The sequence below is a fragment of the Onthophagus taurus genome, chromosome 1, assembly GCF_036711975.1.
Source record: "Onthophagus taurus isolate NC chromosome 1, IU_Otau_3.0, whole genome shotgun sequence".
Lineage (NCBI taxonomy): Eukaryota > Metazoa > Arthropoda > Insecta > Coleoptera > Scarabaeidae > Onthophagus > Onthophagus taurus.
In genome coordinates this window covers 5,504,409-5,519,854 of record NC_091966.1, presented here as the reverse complement: position 1 = coordinate 5,519,854, position 15,446 = coordinate 5,504,409, and the positions used below count along the sequence as shown (strand labels likewise).

The following is a 15,446-nucleotide window of genomic DNA, read 5'->3' as shown; positions in this document are numbered from 1 at the left end:
CACAATTTTGAGATAGTGTCTGAAACTTTCCAGTGTGGAGCGACTACAAAAATTCCTGTAAGGCTAAAGTAGCAATCTTGATATAACGATAACAATAATAATTCCTTTATTAAAGCCATCATATTTCAAACAACTTGGAAGATATGTTTTGAATTTGTTGGAACCCAAATAAGTGACGATATTTGTTGGATGCCCTTGATGCGTGGGATATGCTTTACAAGCAGATGAGGTTCGAAACCCAAAACATTTGGTTTTTTAGATATAACTACAACTGCATTAGAATACTTATGGCTATGGCTGATTTGACCAAAGGCCAAATATTTATAGTAGAAGAAGCAATTCTGAAAATTAACTGGTTGAGAAACATAACTGAGCATACTTAAATAAGGTAGGAACACTATATGGCAAAATGAATTCCTCAAGGTCTTAGATAACGTGATTTATAAAGTTTAGAACTATTCATGCAGTCGATCAAAAAGAAGTTGAACATAATCTAATGATTCATAGTCTTCTTCGTCTATTTAGGTCTGTAGGCCTGTAATTTCCAACTTATCAGTTGTTTTGAGATATTAATGTTCATGTATTTGTCCATCTCTCTGCGGGCATTCTCCCCACGTTATCATTCCAAGCTCTTCTACGTTGATGTTTCGATCTGATTATGTCTTCCACCTCATATTCAGGTCATATATCTGTGTTTCTTCTTCTATATCTTGGTGTGTTCCCTGAAATGTATCTGAGTATCTTCATTTCTGTTATATGCTCTTGTTTCTACAGCGTATATTAGTATGAGTCTAACACAGGTATTGTAGTATTATAGGTGTTGTTCCAGATGACGTCACTGATATTCGGCTTTGTTTGCTTGGTCTTTTACTTCCTTTATTCTAATTTTATATGAATTGATTTATATGCCTAGATAGTCAAATGACATGAGCAAGATATATTGCTTTGTTTTCCAGAGCAAGTTTTCATCTCACTGGATTTTTAGATACAACGAGGAGTTTGGTTTTTGTGGTGGATACTTGCATGTTGAAGGCTTTAGATTTTACATAGATTGAGCCGCTATAAATCGTCTTCTTTCCTGCTACGATCACAACGTCATTCGCATAGCTCCTTTCTATGTCTCTGATATGGTTTATTATCTCATCTATTATCAAAGTGAATAATAACTTGAATATCAAAAGATATGTGATATACGGGAATGAAATATCATTAAATTTTAAATCCTCCTTTCCAATATCTTGTACACCCCATTCACCCCTCTTGATACAAAAGAACGGAAAGCACAGAGACGTTAATCTTTCGAAATGAACAACCTGTCATCATTATTTCCAAAGATACAACAATGAGGGAAAAAAAATGCAACGCAACCGAACGAGGACGGCGATGACAACGAGGAGTGAAGTTGATAATCCGAACGTTCGATAACCCCTAAATAATTCCCCGTACACCGCCGCCACCCTTCAACTCTCTGTTTGTAATCCTCGTGTTCGTGGGTCGTCGTTCCATTTACAAATTGCTATATTAAATATTTCTGGTGGATCCCCAAGTTCCATATCCGAGCTCTATTATATGAAACGCACAGTGCGCTGGGACCCGTATAAATACGGGGACGTTCGGATCAACAAGTCCTATTGTTGGGCGTCATCCCATGCGGCTGACATTGTATTCGGGGTTCCCGTCGACTTCCGCCCCTCTGTGGAGACCAGTATATCACTTCTCTGGGGATGTCAGTTCGATGACAATATTAGAAAATAAAAAAAAAAATCAAACGGAATAAAAAAAGTGATATTGATTTTGTTTTATTAGTATTTATTAAGCAATAAAGTCTTTTATTAACGAGAAAGCTCTTTTATGGTAACTTATAAGATAAAAGAGTGAAGATTCCTATTAAATATGAAACGTTCGACGTGAATTTATATAGTTACAGCGTTGGTCCAATTAGCACGTCGTCACTCGTTTGCGGCGCGACGCGACCGCTGACGGGCGTCGGGACGCGACGCGACCACCTCTAATTGCCGAAACGGGCGCACCCGACGCCGCCGGTCACGTGCCAAAACCGACGCCGACGCCCCGACGCCGCTCGACCGACCTTATTAACAACACAGACCGAAATAAATCTCCTGCAATCGTTAAAGAACATTTCTTTTTACATCCCTAATGATGATAGAGCACCATCATTAAATACTCCACATTTTTTAGTATTTTAATTACTATTTTTGGATGTAAATCATTTTTTAAAAGCTGTTAAGATCAAAATAGATACCATTTTATTCTTGCATAAACCGGGCCTCTCAGGCCCTTTGAGATTTTAGTTACTCCTAATTTTCTTAAAATAATTTCAATCGGCTTGAGCATTTAGATATGCTCTAAACACGTCTTTAGTCAATACTCACTTGATTAAAAAACATTCAAGTGTAATTAGCAATCGAAAAAAAATTTGCATAAACCGGACCTCCAAAGCCTGTGTACTAGCAGTTACTATAGACGAAGTCTATAGTAACTGCTGTAACTTGTTCATTACAGGTTGAGGGTTGTTATAATTTGTCAAACACTGCTGCGCGGAATTGTGCGTCCTGTGCAAGTTAAAACGTGCATTACTGTTGGATGTATAAAAGTAGGTGCAGCTGTTTTTCATTCAGTTGGAATAGAAGTTGGATTAAGTGAACTTCTGAGATACATATGATAATGGCGTCAAAAAGGAATGTGAAAAGCGTGAGATTTGGTGACCCCGGTTATGAAGAAATATTGGTGCAGTGGGCAGCTGAATGTGATGATCTGCCTTCTGAAGAAAGTGATGTGTCAGAAGCAGAAAATGATGACACAGAAGATAGAAATTTCGAATTGGTTCTTGACGAGTATTCTGGATCCAGTTCTGATCATGGTGATGATAATTCAGAGGATGATGTTGATGATTACATGATGCGGTTATATTGCTCCAAGTGGTCTGGTATGGAGTTTGGAACCTCCAGCAAAAAATAAAATTCAACCACACAACATTATTCGGCGTGCGCCAGGACTAGCAAGGAAACATATGGCTGCAACACCAAAAGAAGCGTTTCAGTTATTTGTAACTCCAGTTATTGTACAAGAAATTGTGAACTGTACTAATTTAGAGGGCAAACGTGTTTATGGAGCAAAAGGAAAACCGTGGAAAGATGTAACTGTTGATGAATTTCTTGTATTTTGTGGTTTACTTATTCATGCGAGTGTTGACAGAAGCTGGGATGTTCCTGCGAGAGAATTATTTTGTGATGAATTTGCCAATCCTATATACCGAACCACAATGTCCATATTTTGCTTTGAAGAAATACGAAGATTCGTCAGATTTGACGACAAGAGAACCCGGAATGCGCGTTTGGAAACCGATAAATTAGCAATGGTGTCCTACATTTGGGATTTATTCATTCAGCAATGCAAAACCTGTGCCATACCTGATACTAATGTAACTATTGATGAACAACTCATTTAGAGGTAGATGCACATTCGTTCAATATATGTCAAGTAAACCGGCAAAATATGGACTTAAAATATTTTGGATGTGTGAATCTACATCTGGTTATGCTTTGGATGGTTTAATTTATGTTGGTCGCCAGCCCGGAGAACCTCCACATAAATTGAATAGCGTTCATAATTCTGGCCGTAATCGCACGATAGACAATTTCTTCACTAGTGTTCCGCTAGCAACTTATTTGTTGGATAACAATATTACTGTTGTGTGTACACTACGTCAGAATAAGCGTGACATTCCGAAAGAAATGAAAGCTTCAAAAGATCGTGCAGTCTACTCTTCATTGTTTTGTTTTCAAAATAACGTATTCATGGTAAGTTACGCACGTAAAAAGAACAAATGCGTAATTTTACTAAGCACCATGCACTACGACGCATCTATCAATGACGACGCTAAGAGGAAGCCTGAAATCATCTCTCATTATAATAAAACAAAGAGGCAAAGTAAACGATGGCCCATGACATTTTTCTTCAACATCGTTGATGTTGCAGCACTCAATGCATATATAGTCTTTACGAAGGAACATCCAAACTACAACATAGGAGTGACTCACAAGCGCAGAATGTTTTTGAAAGATTTAGCGAAGGAACTAGTGATACCACATATGCAGAGAAGATCTACTAACCCTAACCTACGGCGTACTGTCCGGGAGTGTATGAGTAGATTTATTGATATATGTGGTCCGCCAGCCGCTCACACAAGTACAACAATTAAGAGTAAGATGCTCAGTATGTCCCGCAAGTATTGATCGTAAAAGCACAATGATATGTATTACTTGTAAAAATAATATCTGTAATGAGCATAGTATTAGAATGTGCACTAAATGCTTCTCTAATCCCTAAAAACAATAAACAATAATGTTTTTTTAACAATTCGTCTGAGGACGCACGGCTAAACCGGAATGACTCCAGTTCTAGGTTTTGTGTTAGTTCTAGTGCGAGTGCAAAGCTACAATGTGTTAATTAATTATCGTACCCGACGTCATCATTGCAAGAATGCAACCAAATACGCAAAGCGTGTATTGCAATATCAACACTGTAATATTGGTTGCATACTTGCAAGGATTACGTCCGGTACGATAATTAATTAACACACTGTAGAATTAACACTAGAGCGAGAACTAGAAACATTCGGATTTAGCCGCACGTCTCTCAAGACGGCTAAATCCGAATGATTCTAGTTCTATCACTACAGAGCACAGAGTTGGCGCTAGTTAGTATAGGATTTGTTATGATTATAGGATTTTTTGGTGGAGGAGCCATAAAATCCAAGAAATATTTTTAATCATTATTAAAAAAGAATGTAGAAAGAAATTTTTCCAAGAAGTAATTTTAAAGTTTTATAATGACCGTCTATATTTTTTTTTGTTACAAAACGATAACATCGTCTTATGTTACAACCTGAAAAAGGTGTAAAAGAGCATAATTCTCTCTTCGCGTATACTTCTCGGTATAATTAAGGTAAACGCGTAATGGAATACTAAAGTTCCGTATACGTCCGTCTTAAGAACGACCGGTTGTTGTCGGGACACTTAATGGGTTAAGCGTGTCCTTTCGGTATCACCACACACACTCTACTAAACCCAACAACTTAAGAAGCCACTTCTCTAACTGGCGCCAAATCCATCGACCTCGTCCAATCTATAACGACCAAGTCGTTGCGAATACTAATCGAATCGACACGAAATTGTCGTTTATAAATTGTTGCCTTTTTGTTTTTAGTGCTTTTAGGAAATTTTCCCTACCGCGTTGCGTTGCCTCACAAACGTCGTAGCGCCGTGGATCGCGTTTCATTCGTAGAGAGAGTGTAATTGTCGTAGTTAAAACGCCATAACTCGTTACGACCGCCGTAACACACGCCATTGATGGGCCGGTATTAGCCTTTGAAAAACTGGTTAAACGCAGGATGTATGCGAGAAGAACATTAATTGTGCGTGGCACACAAAAACATTTAGAAACAATAAACTTGATAATACTTAACGATAAAACACCTGTTTATAATTTCTTTGTTAGAGTTGCTTAACTATTTTGATTCATTATTTTCATACTAAATCACCTTTTCTTTTATAAAACTTAATCAACGTTAATCAATATATTTTCATAGAAACCAGGGTTATATAATTTGACATTTCAGTAAAATCTCGATATAACGGATTAATGCGGGGAATAACTCCGTTATAACTACAAATAGAACTAGACTAACACTAGCACTAGAACGAACACTAGACCTAGAACCAGAAACATTTCGTTTAGTCGTGCGTTTTTAAAGGGCTAAACTTGAATATTTCTAGTTCTAGATCTTTTGCACTATCACAAGAACTAACAGAAGACCCTAGAACTAGAATCATTCGGGTTTAGCCGTCTTGAGAGACGTGGGGCTAAATCCGAATGTTTCTAGTTCTCGGTCTAGTAAAAACGGTAAAAATTTACTAGTAGTAAAAAATGGTTGCATTTCCTGTAGGAACAAATTTAATGAAAAAGTTACGAGTTTTTTTATTGTGCGCAGTAAAAATTACAACAACCACACATAAAAGACAAGGAAGTGTTTGCAGCGCATAAAATTACAAAACACAAAAGAAATACATGTGTAAAGTATTTTTATTTTCATATTTAAATTATACTAGTATTGCATTATGAGATATTTAGTATTAATCAGACTGGTTTTTCAGAAGTGTTATCAGAGTATTATATCTTCATGAATACAAGAAGATAAGTGGCGAAAAGAAGAATTAGAACTACGAGAAGTAAAGCGATTAATGGCATCCAAATGAATTTGTTTACAGCAACCACTTTTTGATCATTTTATATAACAAGAAAATAGAAGGTGTTAACAGAGAAATTGTAATAAATGGTATTTTCCTCATCTTACACATTCAATAGATATGTTGTGGAAAGTTGCTGAAATAATACTGATACCAAAATCTGGTAAACCCCCCTTGGATGTTGCATCATATAGGCCAATATTATTATTATCGTTACTATCAAAATTATTTGAAAGGTGACTATTAAAAAGACTAAAAGTTGTGCTTGGCTCAACACTGTACTTATTTTACACCTTCGACCTTCATAAGATACCAGAAACATTAATAGCTACATTCGCAGATGACATAGCGTACTTGGCTATTGCAGATAATGAAGAAGTTGCAGCAAATAAGTTACAATTGGCGTTAAATTCAATCAAAAACTATAATTAGTATGTATTTACTAGTTGTTATATAATTGTGCTATGCACAATATACAGGGTGTTCCGTGAATCGACCGACAAACTTATACCATATATTCAGTGGGTCATTTCGATCAAAAAATGCTATATCACCTATAGGTGATATATTTGTTTAGGAGATATCGAAATAAAAATGAAAAAAAAAACAAAAAAAATAAAAATGAAGTCAATTAACACAAAATTACAGCAGCTGTTCAAAATGAGAATCGCATTTTCTAAACATGCAGCTATCTTTCGTGTCATAGAATATTGCCAGTTAATTACTGCCAATTCATTCTTTAGCGAATTAGTAGCTTCAACTATTCTGCCAATCAACTCTTCGCGTGTATCTGGTTTACGATTACTGCTATACACACGAGATTTGAGGCAACCCCACAGAAAAAAATCTAGAGGCGACAAGTCAGGACCACCTCGTCCTTATCCACCTTTCCGGAAAATTTTTATTAAGAAATATCGTCACTTGTCTCCCAAAATGTGGTGGTGCCCCATGTTATGGGAACCACATGTCACGACGAGCTTCTACAGAAATATTTTCCATGTAATTCGGCAATTCTTCTTCCAAAAAGTGAAGGTAAATTTCTGCACTAAGACGTCCTTCAAAAAAATGAGGCCCAATAAGATGATTATTTAACAAGCCGCACCACGTGTTGACGGAAAAACGATATTGATGGTTAACAACGATTGTTTCGTGTGGGTTTTGATCCGTCCAGATTTGAGAATTACGTGTGTTGTTAATACCATTCCTTGTAAACTGGGCCTTATCCGTAAAAAGTATGTATGAAATAACTTCTAAATTATTTTGTAACCACTGGCAATACCGTACTCGATTTTCTAAATCTTGAAGAAGTAAATCTTGGACTTTTTGTAAATGATAGGGAGGGATAAAGGCCATCATAGTGCAGAATTCTCCTTACGTTGGTTTGAGGGATTCCCGTTCTATCAGATGGTATGAGATTATACGAGTACAGGTGGAAGAACTTCCTTTAACTGCATTTAAAACTGCTTCAGCGTGCCAATTTCCATCTCTTTCTACAGGACGACGTGAGTCACTTTTCAACTTCCATTGCAAAAACCATATACGAAAACCATATCCTGGATTAGTAAAATGCGACATAATGGCTTAAATTAATAAGACAGCACAAAAATCATTAATTTGTCAAACGTTAAATCGCCAAGACTAACTGTTAAGTTTTTTAATTCCTTCAATATCTCCGAAATAAAGAGGAATTCACCTGTAGGTGATATACCATTTTTTGATATACCAATTGAAAGCAAAATAACTATGGAGACTTAGATCAAGTTGCTTTTAGACACAGGATTGCTGCATCACAATTTACACCAACAACAAAAAAATGGTGTGTTAAACTGGTTGCCTCTGTTCCCAGAAGATTAACATATGTTGTAGTTTTTGCCACACAGTACAACAACACTATGTTCAAAGGAATATGCTACAGCCTAATATGCTACAATCAAGGACAGTAGAACCTAACAGGACTGCTACATCCATTGTTGTGACAACCTGCCCGCAAACTACGTCACACCATTTTCCACGCCCAGCTGTTGTTATGGTCTATGCGTTTGCTGTGTATTTTTAAAGGTTATATCCTAGACATATTCATATTATTTTTGAAGTTTTATGTTTTTAGACGTATTAATGTCTATTAATGTCTACCAGGCGTGGCAAATAGTTTGACGTAGAGTGCGGGCAACCAACCCGTAGTGAACTACAAAAATACAATGGATGTAGCAGTCCTGTTAGATTCTACTGTCGTTGGCTACAATGTAATTATCAGCATTGTTGTAAGTTTTGACTATTAAAAGACTTGAAACTATAGAATGTTTTATAAAAAGTTTGAAAAAATTCACACCAATTTCTCAACTTCAATCTCTTGGTAATTACACATTTGAATCTTTCTGCAAACATGGGCAAAACAGGGTAAAACATGCAAGAGAGCACTGGATTCAATGCATACTGAACTGGTAACGCAACGGAACAAATACACTTTCTGTAAGAAAAATTCAACGAAATATGTTATCATTCAATTCCATTACGGTAAACCATAAATTTATCGAACATCAACGTAATGAAATGACTTGAAAAATCGTTGCTAACGTTTCTGCACAAGTTATTATCGGTGCTTATAATCTTCTATTGAAATTCCTAACATCGATTTGTTATTAGTATTTATACTACGAGGACATTTAAGTCGTTATTTTGTCTTGACCAACGCCGTCTTGTTCATTTAGGCATTAGTTTCGTAGGAAAATAATTAATTCTGCCATTACCTCTTTCATATAAAGCTGATTTCTCAAAATCAGGGTATTATACACCATTTATATGAACGTTACCAGCGATTGCGTTATCTGCCCGGATAGTATATTTAGTTCCTGATAATCAACACCATAAGTTATCAAATGTATTTCAAATGTCAATATTTGCACATAGATTATTTTATTACTTTTACAGCCTTGTTCATGGTATTCTTCGTGAAGCGCCCTTTCAAGAAGTACATTGGTGGAGATATAGACCACTAAAGTTCTTTCTATGTTAAAACAGGCTTTCACAAAGAAGAGTTCTTCAAAATAATAGTTTTTGTAGTGGTTGTTCTCTTACCTTCCTTTGTTCTGTTTCGTTTAGAACAACATCATTTAGAAGTATATTTGCAATCTTTTTTTTCTTGACTTAGCTGGTGGTAGTAATTTCAAGAGGAATCCGTTTCGAAATACGTTACTAGTTAGATATCGTGTTTCTTGCAAAGGCTTTTGCTTTCTTGTTACTTTTACTTAGTATCAAATAGTTCTCGAATTACTAATAAAATTTCATGAATATTTCCATAGAAAATTGTAATAAATAATTAATGGAAAAGGTATTGTAAAGAATGATATTAGAAATGATTGAAATGTGTGGGAAATAATTTAAAGAAAATCAAGATCTTTTTATTTCATTAATTAAATCTCAAATCTAGATTATGCATTTAGATTACGTCGTAAACAAAGCTTTTTAAAACCGAGCGATGAAATCAGGAAATTAACTTTTACATCGTATTAATTCGTCACACCAATCTAAATCTAGCCGAAAATTAATTAATAACGAAAATAATAAAATCTGGAGTTGAAAAAATATCAAGTGTTATTTAAAGAACTTTAATTATTCTTTATAAATGAAATGATAAATATTTTTAATTACTTTGTTGTTAATAATTACGTTTTATTTATTCTTTTCCTAGAAATGAGTACTATTTTAAATTAGTTATTTTATTTATTTATAGAAATTATAAAAGTAAGAATTGTTTAAAGTTGTTAATGTAACATGGAGAAGAGTAAATGATGGTGGTTCGGTTCAACCCTGAAGTATCGATTGCACCCTAGGAGGGTCACAAGATCCGTCTCGTATACACGCACACGATCGGGCGACAATCAACCCTTTTCTCTCCCCCCGTACAACGTACAACCTCTCAAATCCCCCTTTCTCTAGTACCCAGTTAATAATTACGCAGGGCTTAAGCGTCGACGTCGTCGCCGATACATCCATGAAGAGAGAAAAAGGTAAAAAATTTTTTATCGCGGTAAAAAAAAAGGTGGTTAATTTCGTTCGGTGAATAAAAAAAAGCGCTTCGTCCTTATTAAATAATAATTGGTGTCGGTGAGCGTCGGAACAAGAAGGACGACGTGGCCCCGCAGTTCTAGTCGTCGCGACGGCACCGCCCCAGCAATTCGCTACCCTTTTAATAACGGTGAATTATCCGTTTTCCTCTATCCGTTCTTGGTAAACGGGAACATGAATTGCGCGCTCTGCAAACCCGATTGTATAACGCCCCCCGCGCGTGTCATAATGTTTGAATCGGTTCGCATCAATTTTGCAAACTAAAACGGCCGCCCTCGGGAAGAAGCCCTTTCATTCTCCAGAGAAAACCTTGACGATGGGCGGAATTTTCGCTGAAGCCTAAGTAGCCATTGCACACACGAATAGACCTCATTTTGCTCCCTACTATAATACGAAAGATTAAAAAATAGGACAAAAGATTTTTTTTAAAAGTGGTTATTTGTAAAACATAAAATTTAAGCTCAATAATATCTTAACGTGGTATTGCGTTTAGGGGGGAAAGGAGAATGTTGTAGTGACGAGAGGAGGCGGATCGCGCGGCCGCTCATTATACTAATTATCCCGGTCGTTTGCGTATAGCGTCCCCCTTTGCGCTTCGGAGAGCCCCCCGACCGTTATTCTTCGCCTCGTCAAAAGACTCGGAGGTGTTTTCGTAATTCGACGGAAGAGGAGCGGCGCGCCTTTGAACTTCGAGAATCTAATTTACTCCGTGCCGCCGTTCCGCCGCCACCACCATCGTCACCAATTTTACCAGTACGTCCCCGTACCCACCCCTCACAGCTTCATATATATATTTATTGACATGACATCAATTTTAAATCATATTTTTCGGTCAGATTCAAATGGATCTCAACTGATTTAGGAGTTGCACATAATTTGGTTAACAAGTTACTCAAGAGATTCTCGATTAGTTCAGTTTAGCTAATTTGAAAGCAATTACTGAAGTGTTACTTACCCATTGAGCCGGCCTTCGCATCCAACTGATATGGTGGTATTCCCATGTGGGCTGGTGGTGGTTGTGACAATGGGTCTCCATTGGCGTGGCAGAAGAATGGCAAAGCCGCTCCGGGATGCCCGGTCGGTCCAAGTCCGATTTTTCCGGCCTAAAAATAAATAATAACATATTTATACAGTGAATTTCACTTAAGATGCAATATACAAAAATATATTTCTATAGAAACCATATAATTTGACATTAATTACAGTAAAACCTCGATATAATGGATCAATACGGGGAACGCAGTGTCCGTTAGAGCTCAATAAAAATATGCAACAATCTTGCGCTGAATAACAAATAAAACTAGACTAACACTAGAACTAACACTAGATCTGGAACTAGAAACATTCTGTTTAGCTATACCTCTCTTCAAACGGCTGGTAGGTAGCACTAGTTAGCATAAAATATCATTACGTTGCATATTTTTATTGAACTAAAACTAGAACTAGAATCATTCGGGTTTAATCGTGCTACTAAATCGGAATGTTTCTAGTTTCGGTCTAGTGTTAGTTCTAATTTTGCACTATCACTAGAACTAACACAACACCTAGAACTAGAATCATTCGAGTTTAGAATCCGAATTAGAAGAGTTAGAGTTTAAATCCGAATGGTTCCAGTTCTAGGTTTAGTGTTAGTTCTAGTGACAGAGATAGGTAGTGCCAGTTAGCATAAGATATCACTATGTTGCATATTTTTATTGAACTAAAACTAGAACTAACATGATTTGCTATATGTATAGGTGAGGTTCAGTCCGGAGACTGCTCTACTACTTAACCTATAATACATTCCGAAAACCTGACAAAATTAATAATAATATTACCAGCATGCGGCGAAAGCATTACGAAATAAAGAGCTGGCATTTATACACATATTGGCAAAACTGGCAATGGTCATCCTCTCACAGAAATGCGCAAAGAAAACATTAAAATAAAATAAAAATATACACGGTAAATGAGACCTAATGTGGATGGGACGCGAGCATATATCAGAGTGACTGCTGCCGATAAAATAGTTTAATAAATCCTTCGGGTAGTTTGTTCCAGAGACTAGACATATAGTAGCTAAACGTTTGCTTGACGAATTCTGGTTTGGTGCTCGCGAAACCTGACATTAATGTTGTGCACATCCGTTCTGAACCAGATTTTATTGTATAAAGGTTTAGCCGTCTTAAGAGACGTACGGCTAAACCCAAATATTTCTAGTTCTAGGTCTAATGTTAGTTCTAGTGACAGTGCAAAAACTAGAACTAACATCACACTAACACAGTACCTAGAACTAGAATCATTCGGGTTTAGCCGTTTTTAGAGACGTGCGGCTAAACCGCAAAGATGTGCAAATATTGACATTTCAAATACATTTGATAACTTATGTCGTTGTTATCAGGAACCGAAATTACTGTCAGGGCAGATAAAGCAATCGCTGGCAACATTTATCTAAAGGGTCTATAACACCCTGCTTTTGATGATGCAGCTTTATATGAAAGAGGTCATGGCAGAATTGAACTTGAGGAACTAACGCCTAAATGACCAAGACGGTGCTGGTCAAGGCAAAACTTAAATGTCCTCAGTGCATAAATACTAATAACAAGTCGATGATGTTAGGAATTTCAATAGCAGATTATAAGCACCGATAATAGCTTGTGCAGAAACGTTAGCTACAATTTTTCAAGTAATTCCATTACGTTGAGGTTCGGTAAATTTATTATTTACCGTAATGGAATTGAATGACAACATATTTCATTCTTGCAGAAAGTGTGTTTGTTCTGTTGCGTTACCAGTCCGGTGTGCAATGAATCCAGTGCACTCTTGCATGTTTTACTGTGTTTTACCCATGTTTGCAGAAAGATTCAAATGTCTAATCACCAAGAGATGGAAGTAAAGACATTGGTGTGAAGTTTTCCAACCTTTTTATAAAACACTGTGCAGTTTCAAGTCTTTTACACATACAAGGACTACATACAGAGTATGTAGTCCTTTAGTCATACTGTTGTTGCACTGTGTGATAAAAACTACAACGTATGTCAGTAATTAGTTCATGTATCTGCCACATATTTTGCACTAACATATCTATTTATACAGGGTGAGTCAGAAAGAATGGGTAATCCGAATACCGGAGATACTAGACACCAAAATATGACGATTTAACCTAACATCTCTTATATAAATGTCAGTGGTTTTCGAGGAGAAATTTCTTGATAATTTTGAAGCTTTTTGTACTATTAACATAAAACTTGGTAGTTTTATGCTCGTTTGATAAATCAAATCATAAGTTTTTTGGCTGTCGAGCTACGACCCATAAGAGCTACAAATCACAAAGAGCATTCAATTTTACATCAAAAAAGGTACTCTTATTTAAATTGTCCAAATCTATCGGTTTTCGAATTATATACTTTTAAATGTTTAAATGTATTTTTTTTTCTAAAATTTTTCTTTTTTAACATAAGCAAAGTTGATTTATTTATATGTTTCGACAATTGCTTGTTAATTGTCAACATTGGTCTAATTTCCGTGTGCAATAATCATTTTTACCACCAATAAAGTTATTATCAATTTGAAAACGACACGACATAATTAGTTTTTTAATAGTGAGAAATCCAGATTTAAATCCACTGGATTTTTGAATAAGTATGGTCACAATATTCTATTGTTATCGATTATTATCGTTACTAATTGCTATAGTTACTGTGTATTATTGATTTTAAATATTAACCTTAAAATTATTTTGAAACAATTAAAAGCATTTGGAAACCAGTAGACTTAGACAATATAAGCAAGATTATCTTTTTTGTGTAGAATTGAAAGCTCCTTCAAATTTCTGGTTCTAATTCACCATTTTTGTGTATCTAAGAAATTTCGAAATAAGCCTTGAAAACCACCGACATTTTTATAAGAGATGTTAGGTTAAATCGTCATATTTTGGTGTCTAGTGTCTCCGGTATTCGAATTTCCCATTCTTTCTGACTCACCCTGTATATGTATATTGTGAATGGCACAATTATATAACAACTAGTAAATACATACTAATTAGTTACTTATTTTTGACATTTTAGTACACAAAATGAACTAACACTATACCTACAACTAGAATCATTCGGGTTTAGCCGTCTTTAGAGACGTGCGGCTAAACCCAAATGATTCTAGGTCTAGGTATAGTGTTAGTTCTAATAGTAACAGTGCTAGTGCAAAACTAGAACAGACACTAGACCTAGAACTAGAAACATTCGGGTTTACCCGTGCGTCTTAAGACGAAAATTCAGAGTTATCATAAGAACGTCACCTTTTCCAAGCAAAAATTTTCCTTTACGAAACTACCCAATACCTGTACTATTAAACTATTTATGTTGCATTTTATGTGGTTACTGCATTCATATACAGTGTGTTAATTAATTATCGTACCCGACGTCATCAAGTATGCAACCAATATCACAGTGCAATACGCACCGTACGCAAATCGCGTATTGCAATAAAAATACTGTGATATTGGTTGCATACTTGCAATGATGACGTCGGGTACGATAATTCTGAATTTCTATTTAAAGTCATTCATAAAATAAATTTTTTATAACAAAACTTTATGTTGGAATATTGATTTTTCGAGGAACACGAGATTATTTGGGTTACCCTTGACGCAATTTAAGCAAATTGTCGGGTCCCGGTCGTTGAGGAACGGGTGTAATTAGACCGCGGCCAGACGTCCGTAGACGGGTCCCGCTTAACTAGTATTAATTGGCCAGACAAGTGCCTCCGGGATATTACGCTACGCCGACGACGACAACGTGAAGAGGAGAAACGTTAGCATACTCATGTAAATTCAAGTGTGCTTAAGAAATCGAAAGAGAAAGAAAAAGGGAGCGGTTGGTGACAAGCCGTCTTTGTTTTATTCTATTTCTAATAAAAATGAAAAAAGTTTCAAAAAAAGTTTTCATTAAGTGTAAAAATATTATTTGGTTAATATTATGATTAGTAGTAGATTTAAAATCGTTTTCAAAATAAAAAAAAATTAAAATTAATTATTGTCGCATCATGTCACATTTGAGATTATTTTGTGAAATGAGCCGATATAAATCCGTTAAAATGAACGGAGTTTTGATCGAAAGCAAGATTAAGATGATGATA

At 35.9% G+C, this 15,446-nt stretch overlaps 1 protein-coding gene across 1 annotated transcript in view; it reads right to left on the bottom strand.

The window, feature by feature from the left end:
• LOC111424736 (transcription factor pangolin) overlaps positions 1-15,446 on the bottom strand; it is a 169,586-nt gene that overhangs the window by 35,307 nt on the left and 118,833 nt on the right. The window contains exon 4 of the mRNA XM_023058410.2: positions 11,290-11,437. Coding sequence (XP_022914178.1) covers positions 11,290-11,437 — 148 coding nt within the window. The remainder of the gene's footprint in view (positions 1-11,289; positions 11,438-15,446) is intronic.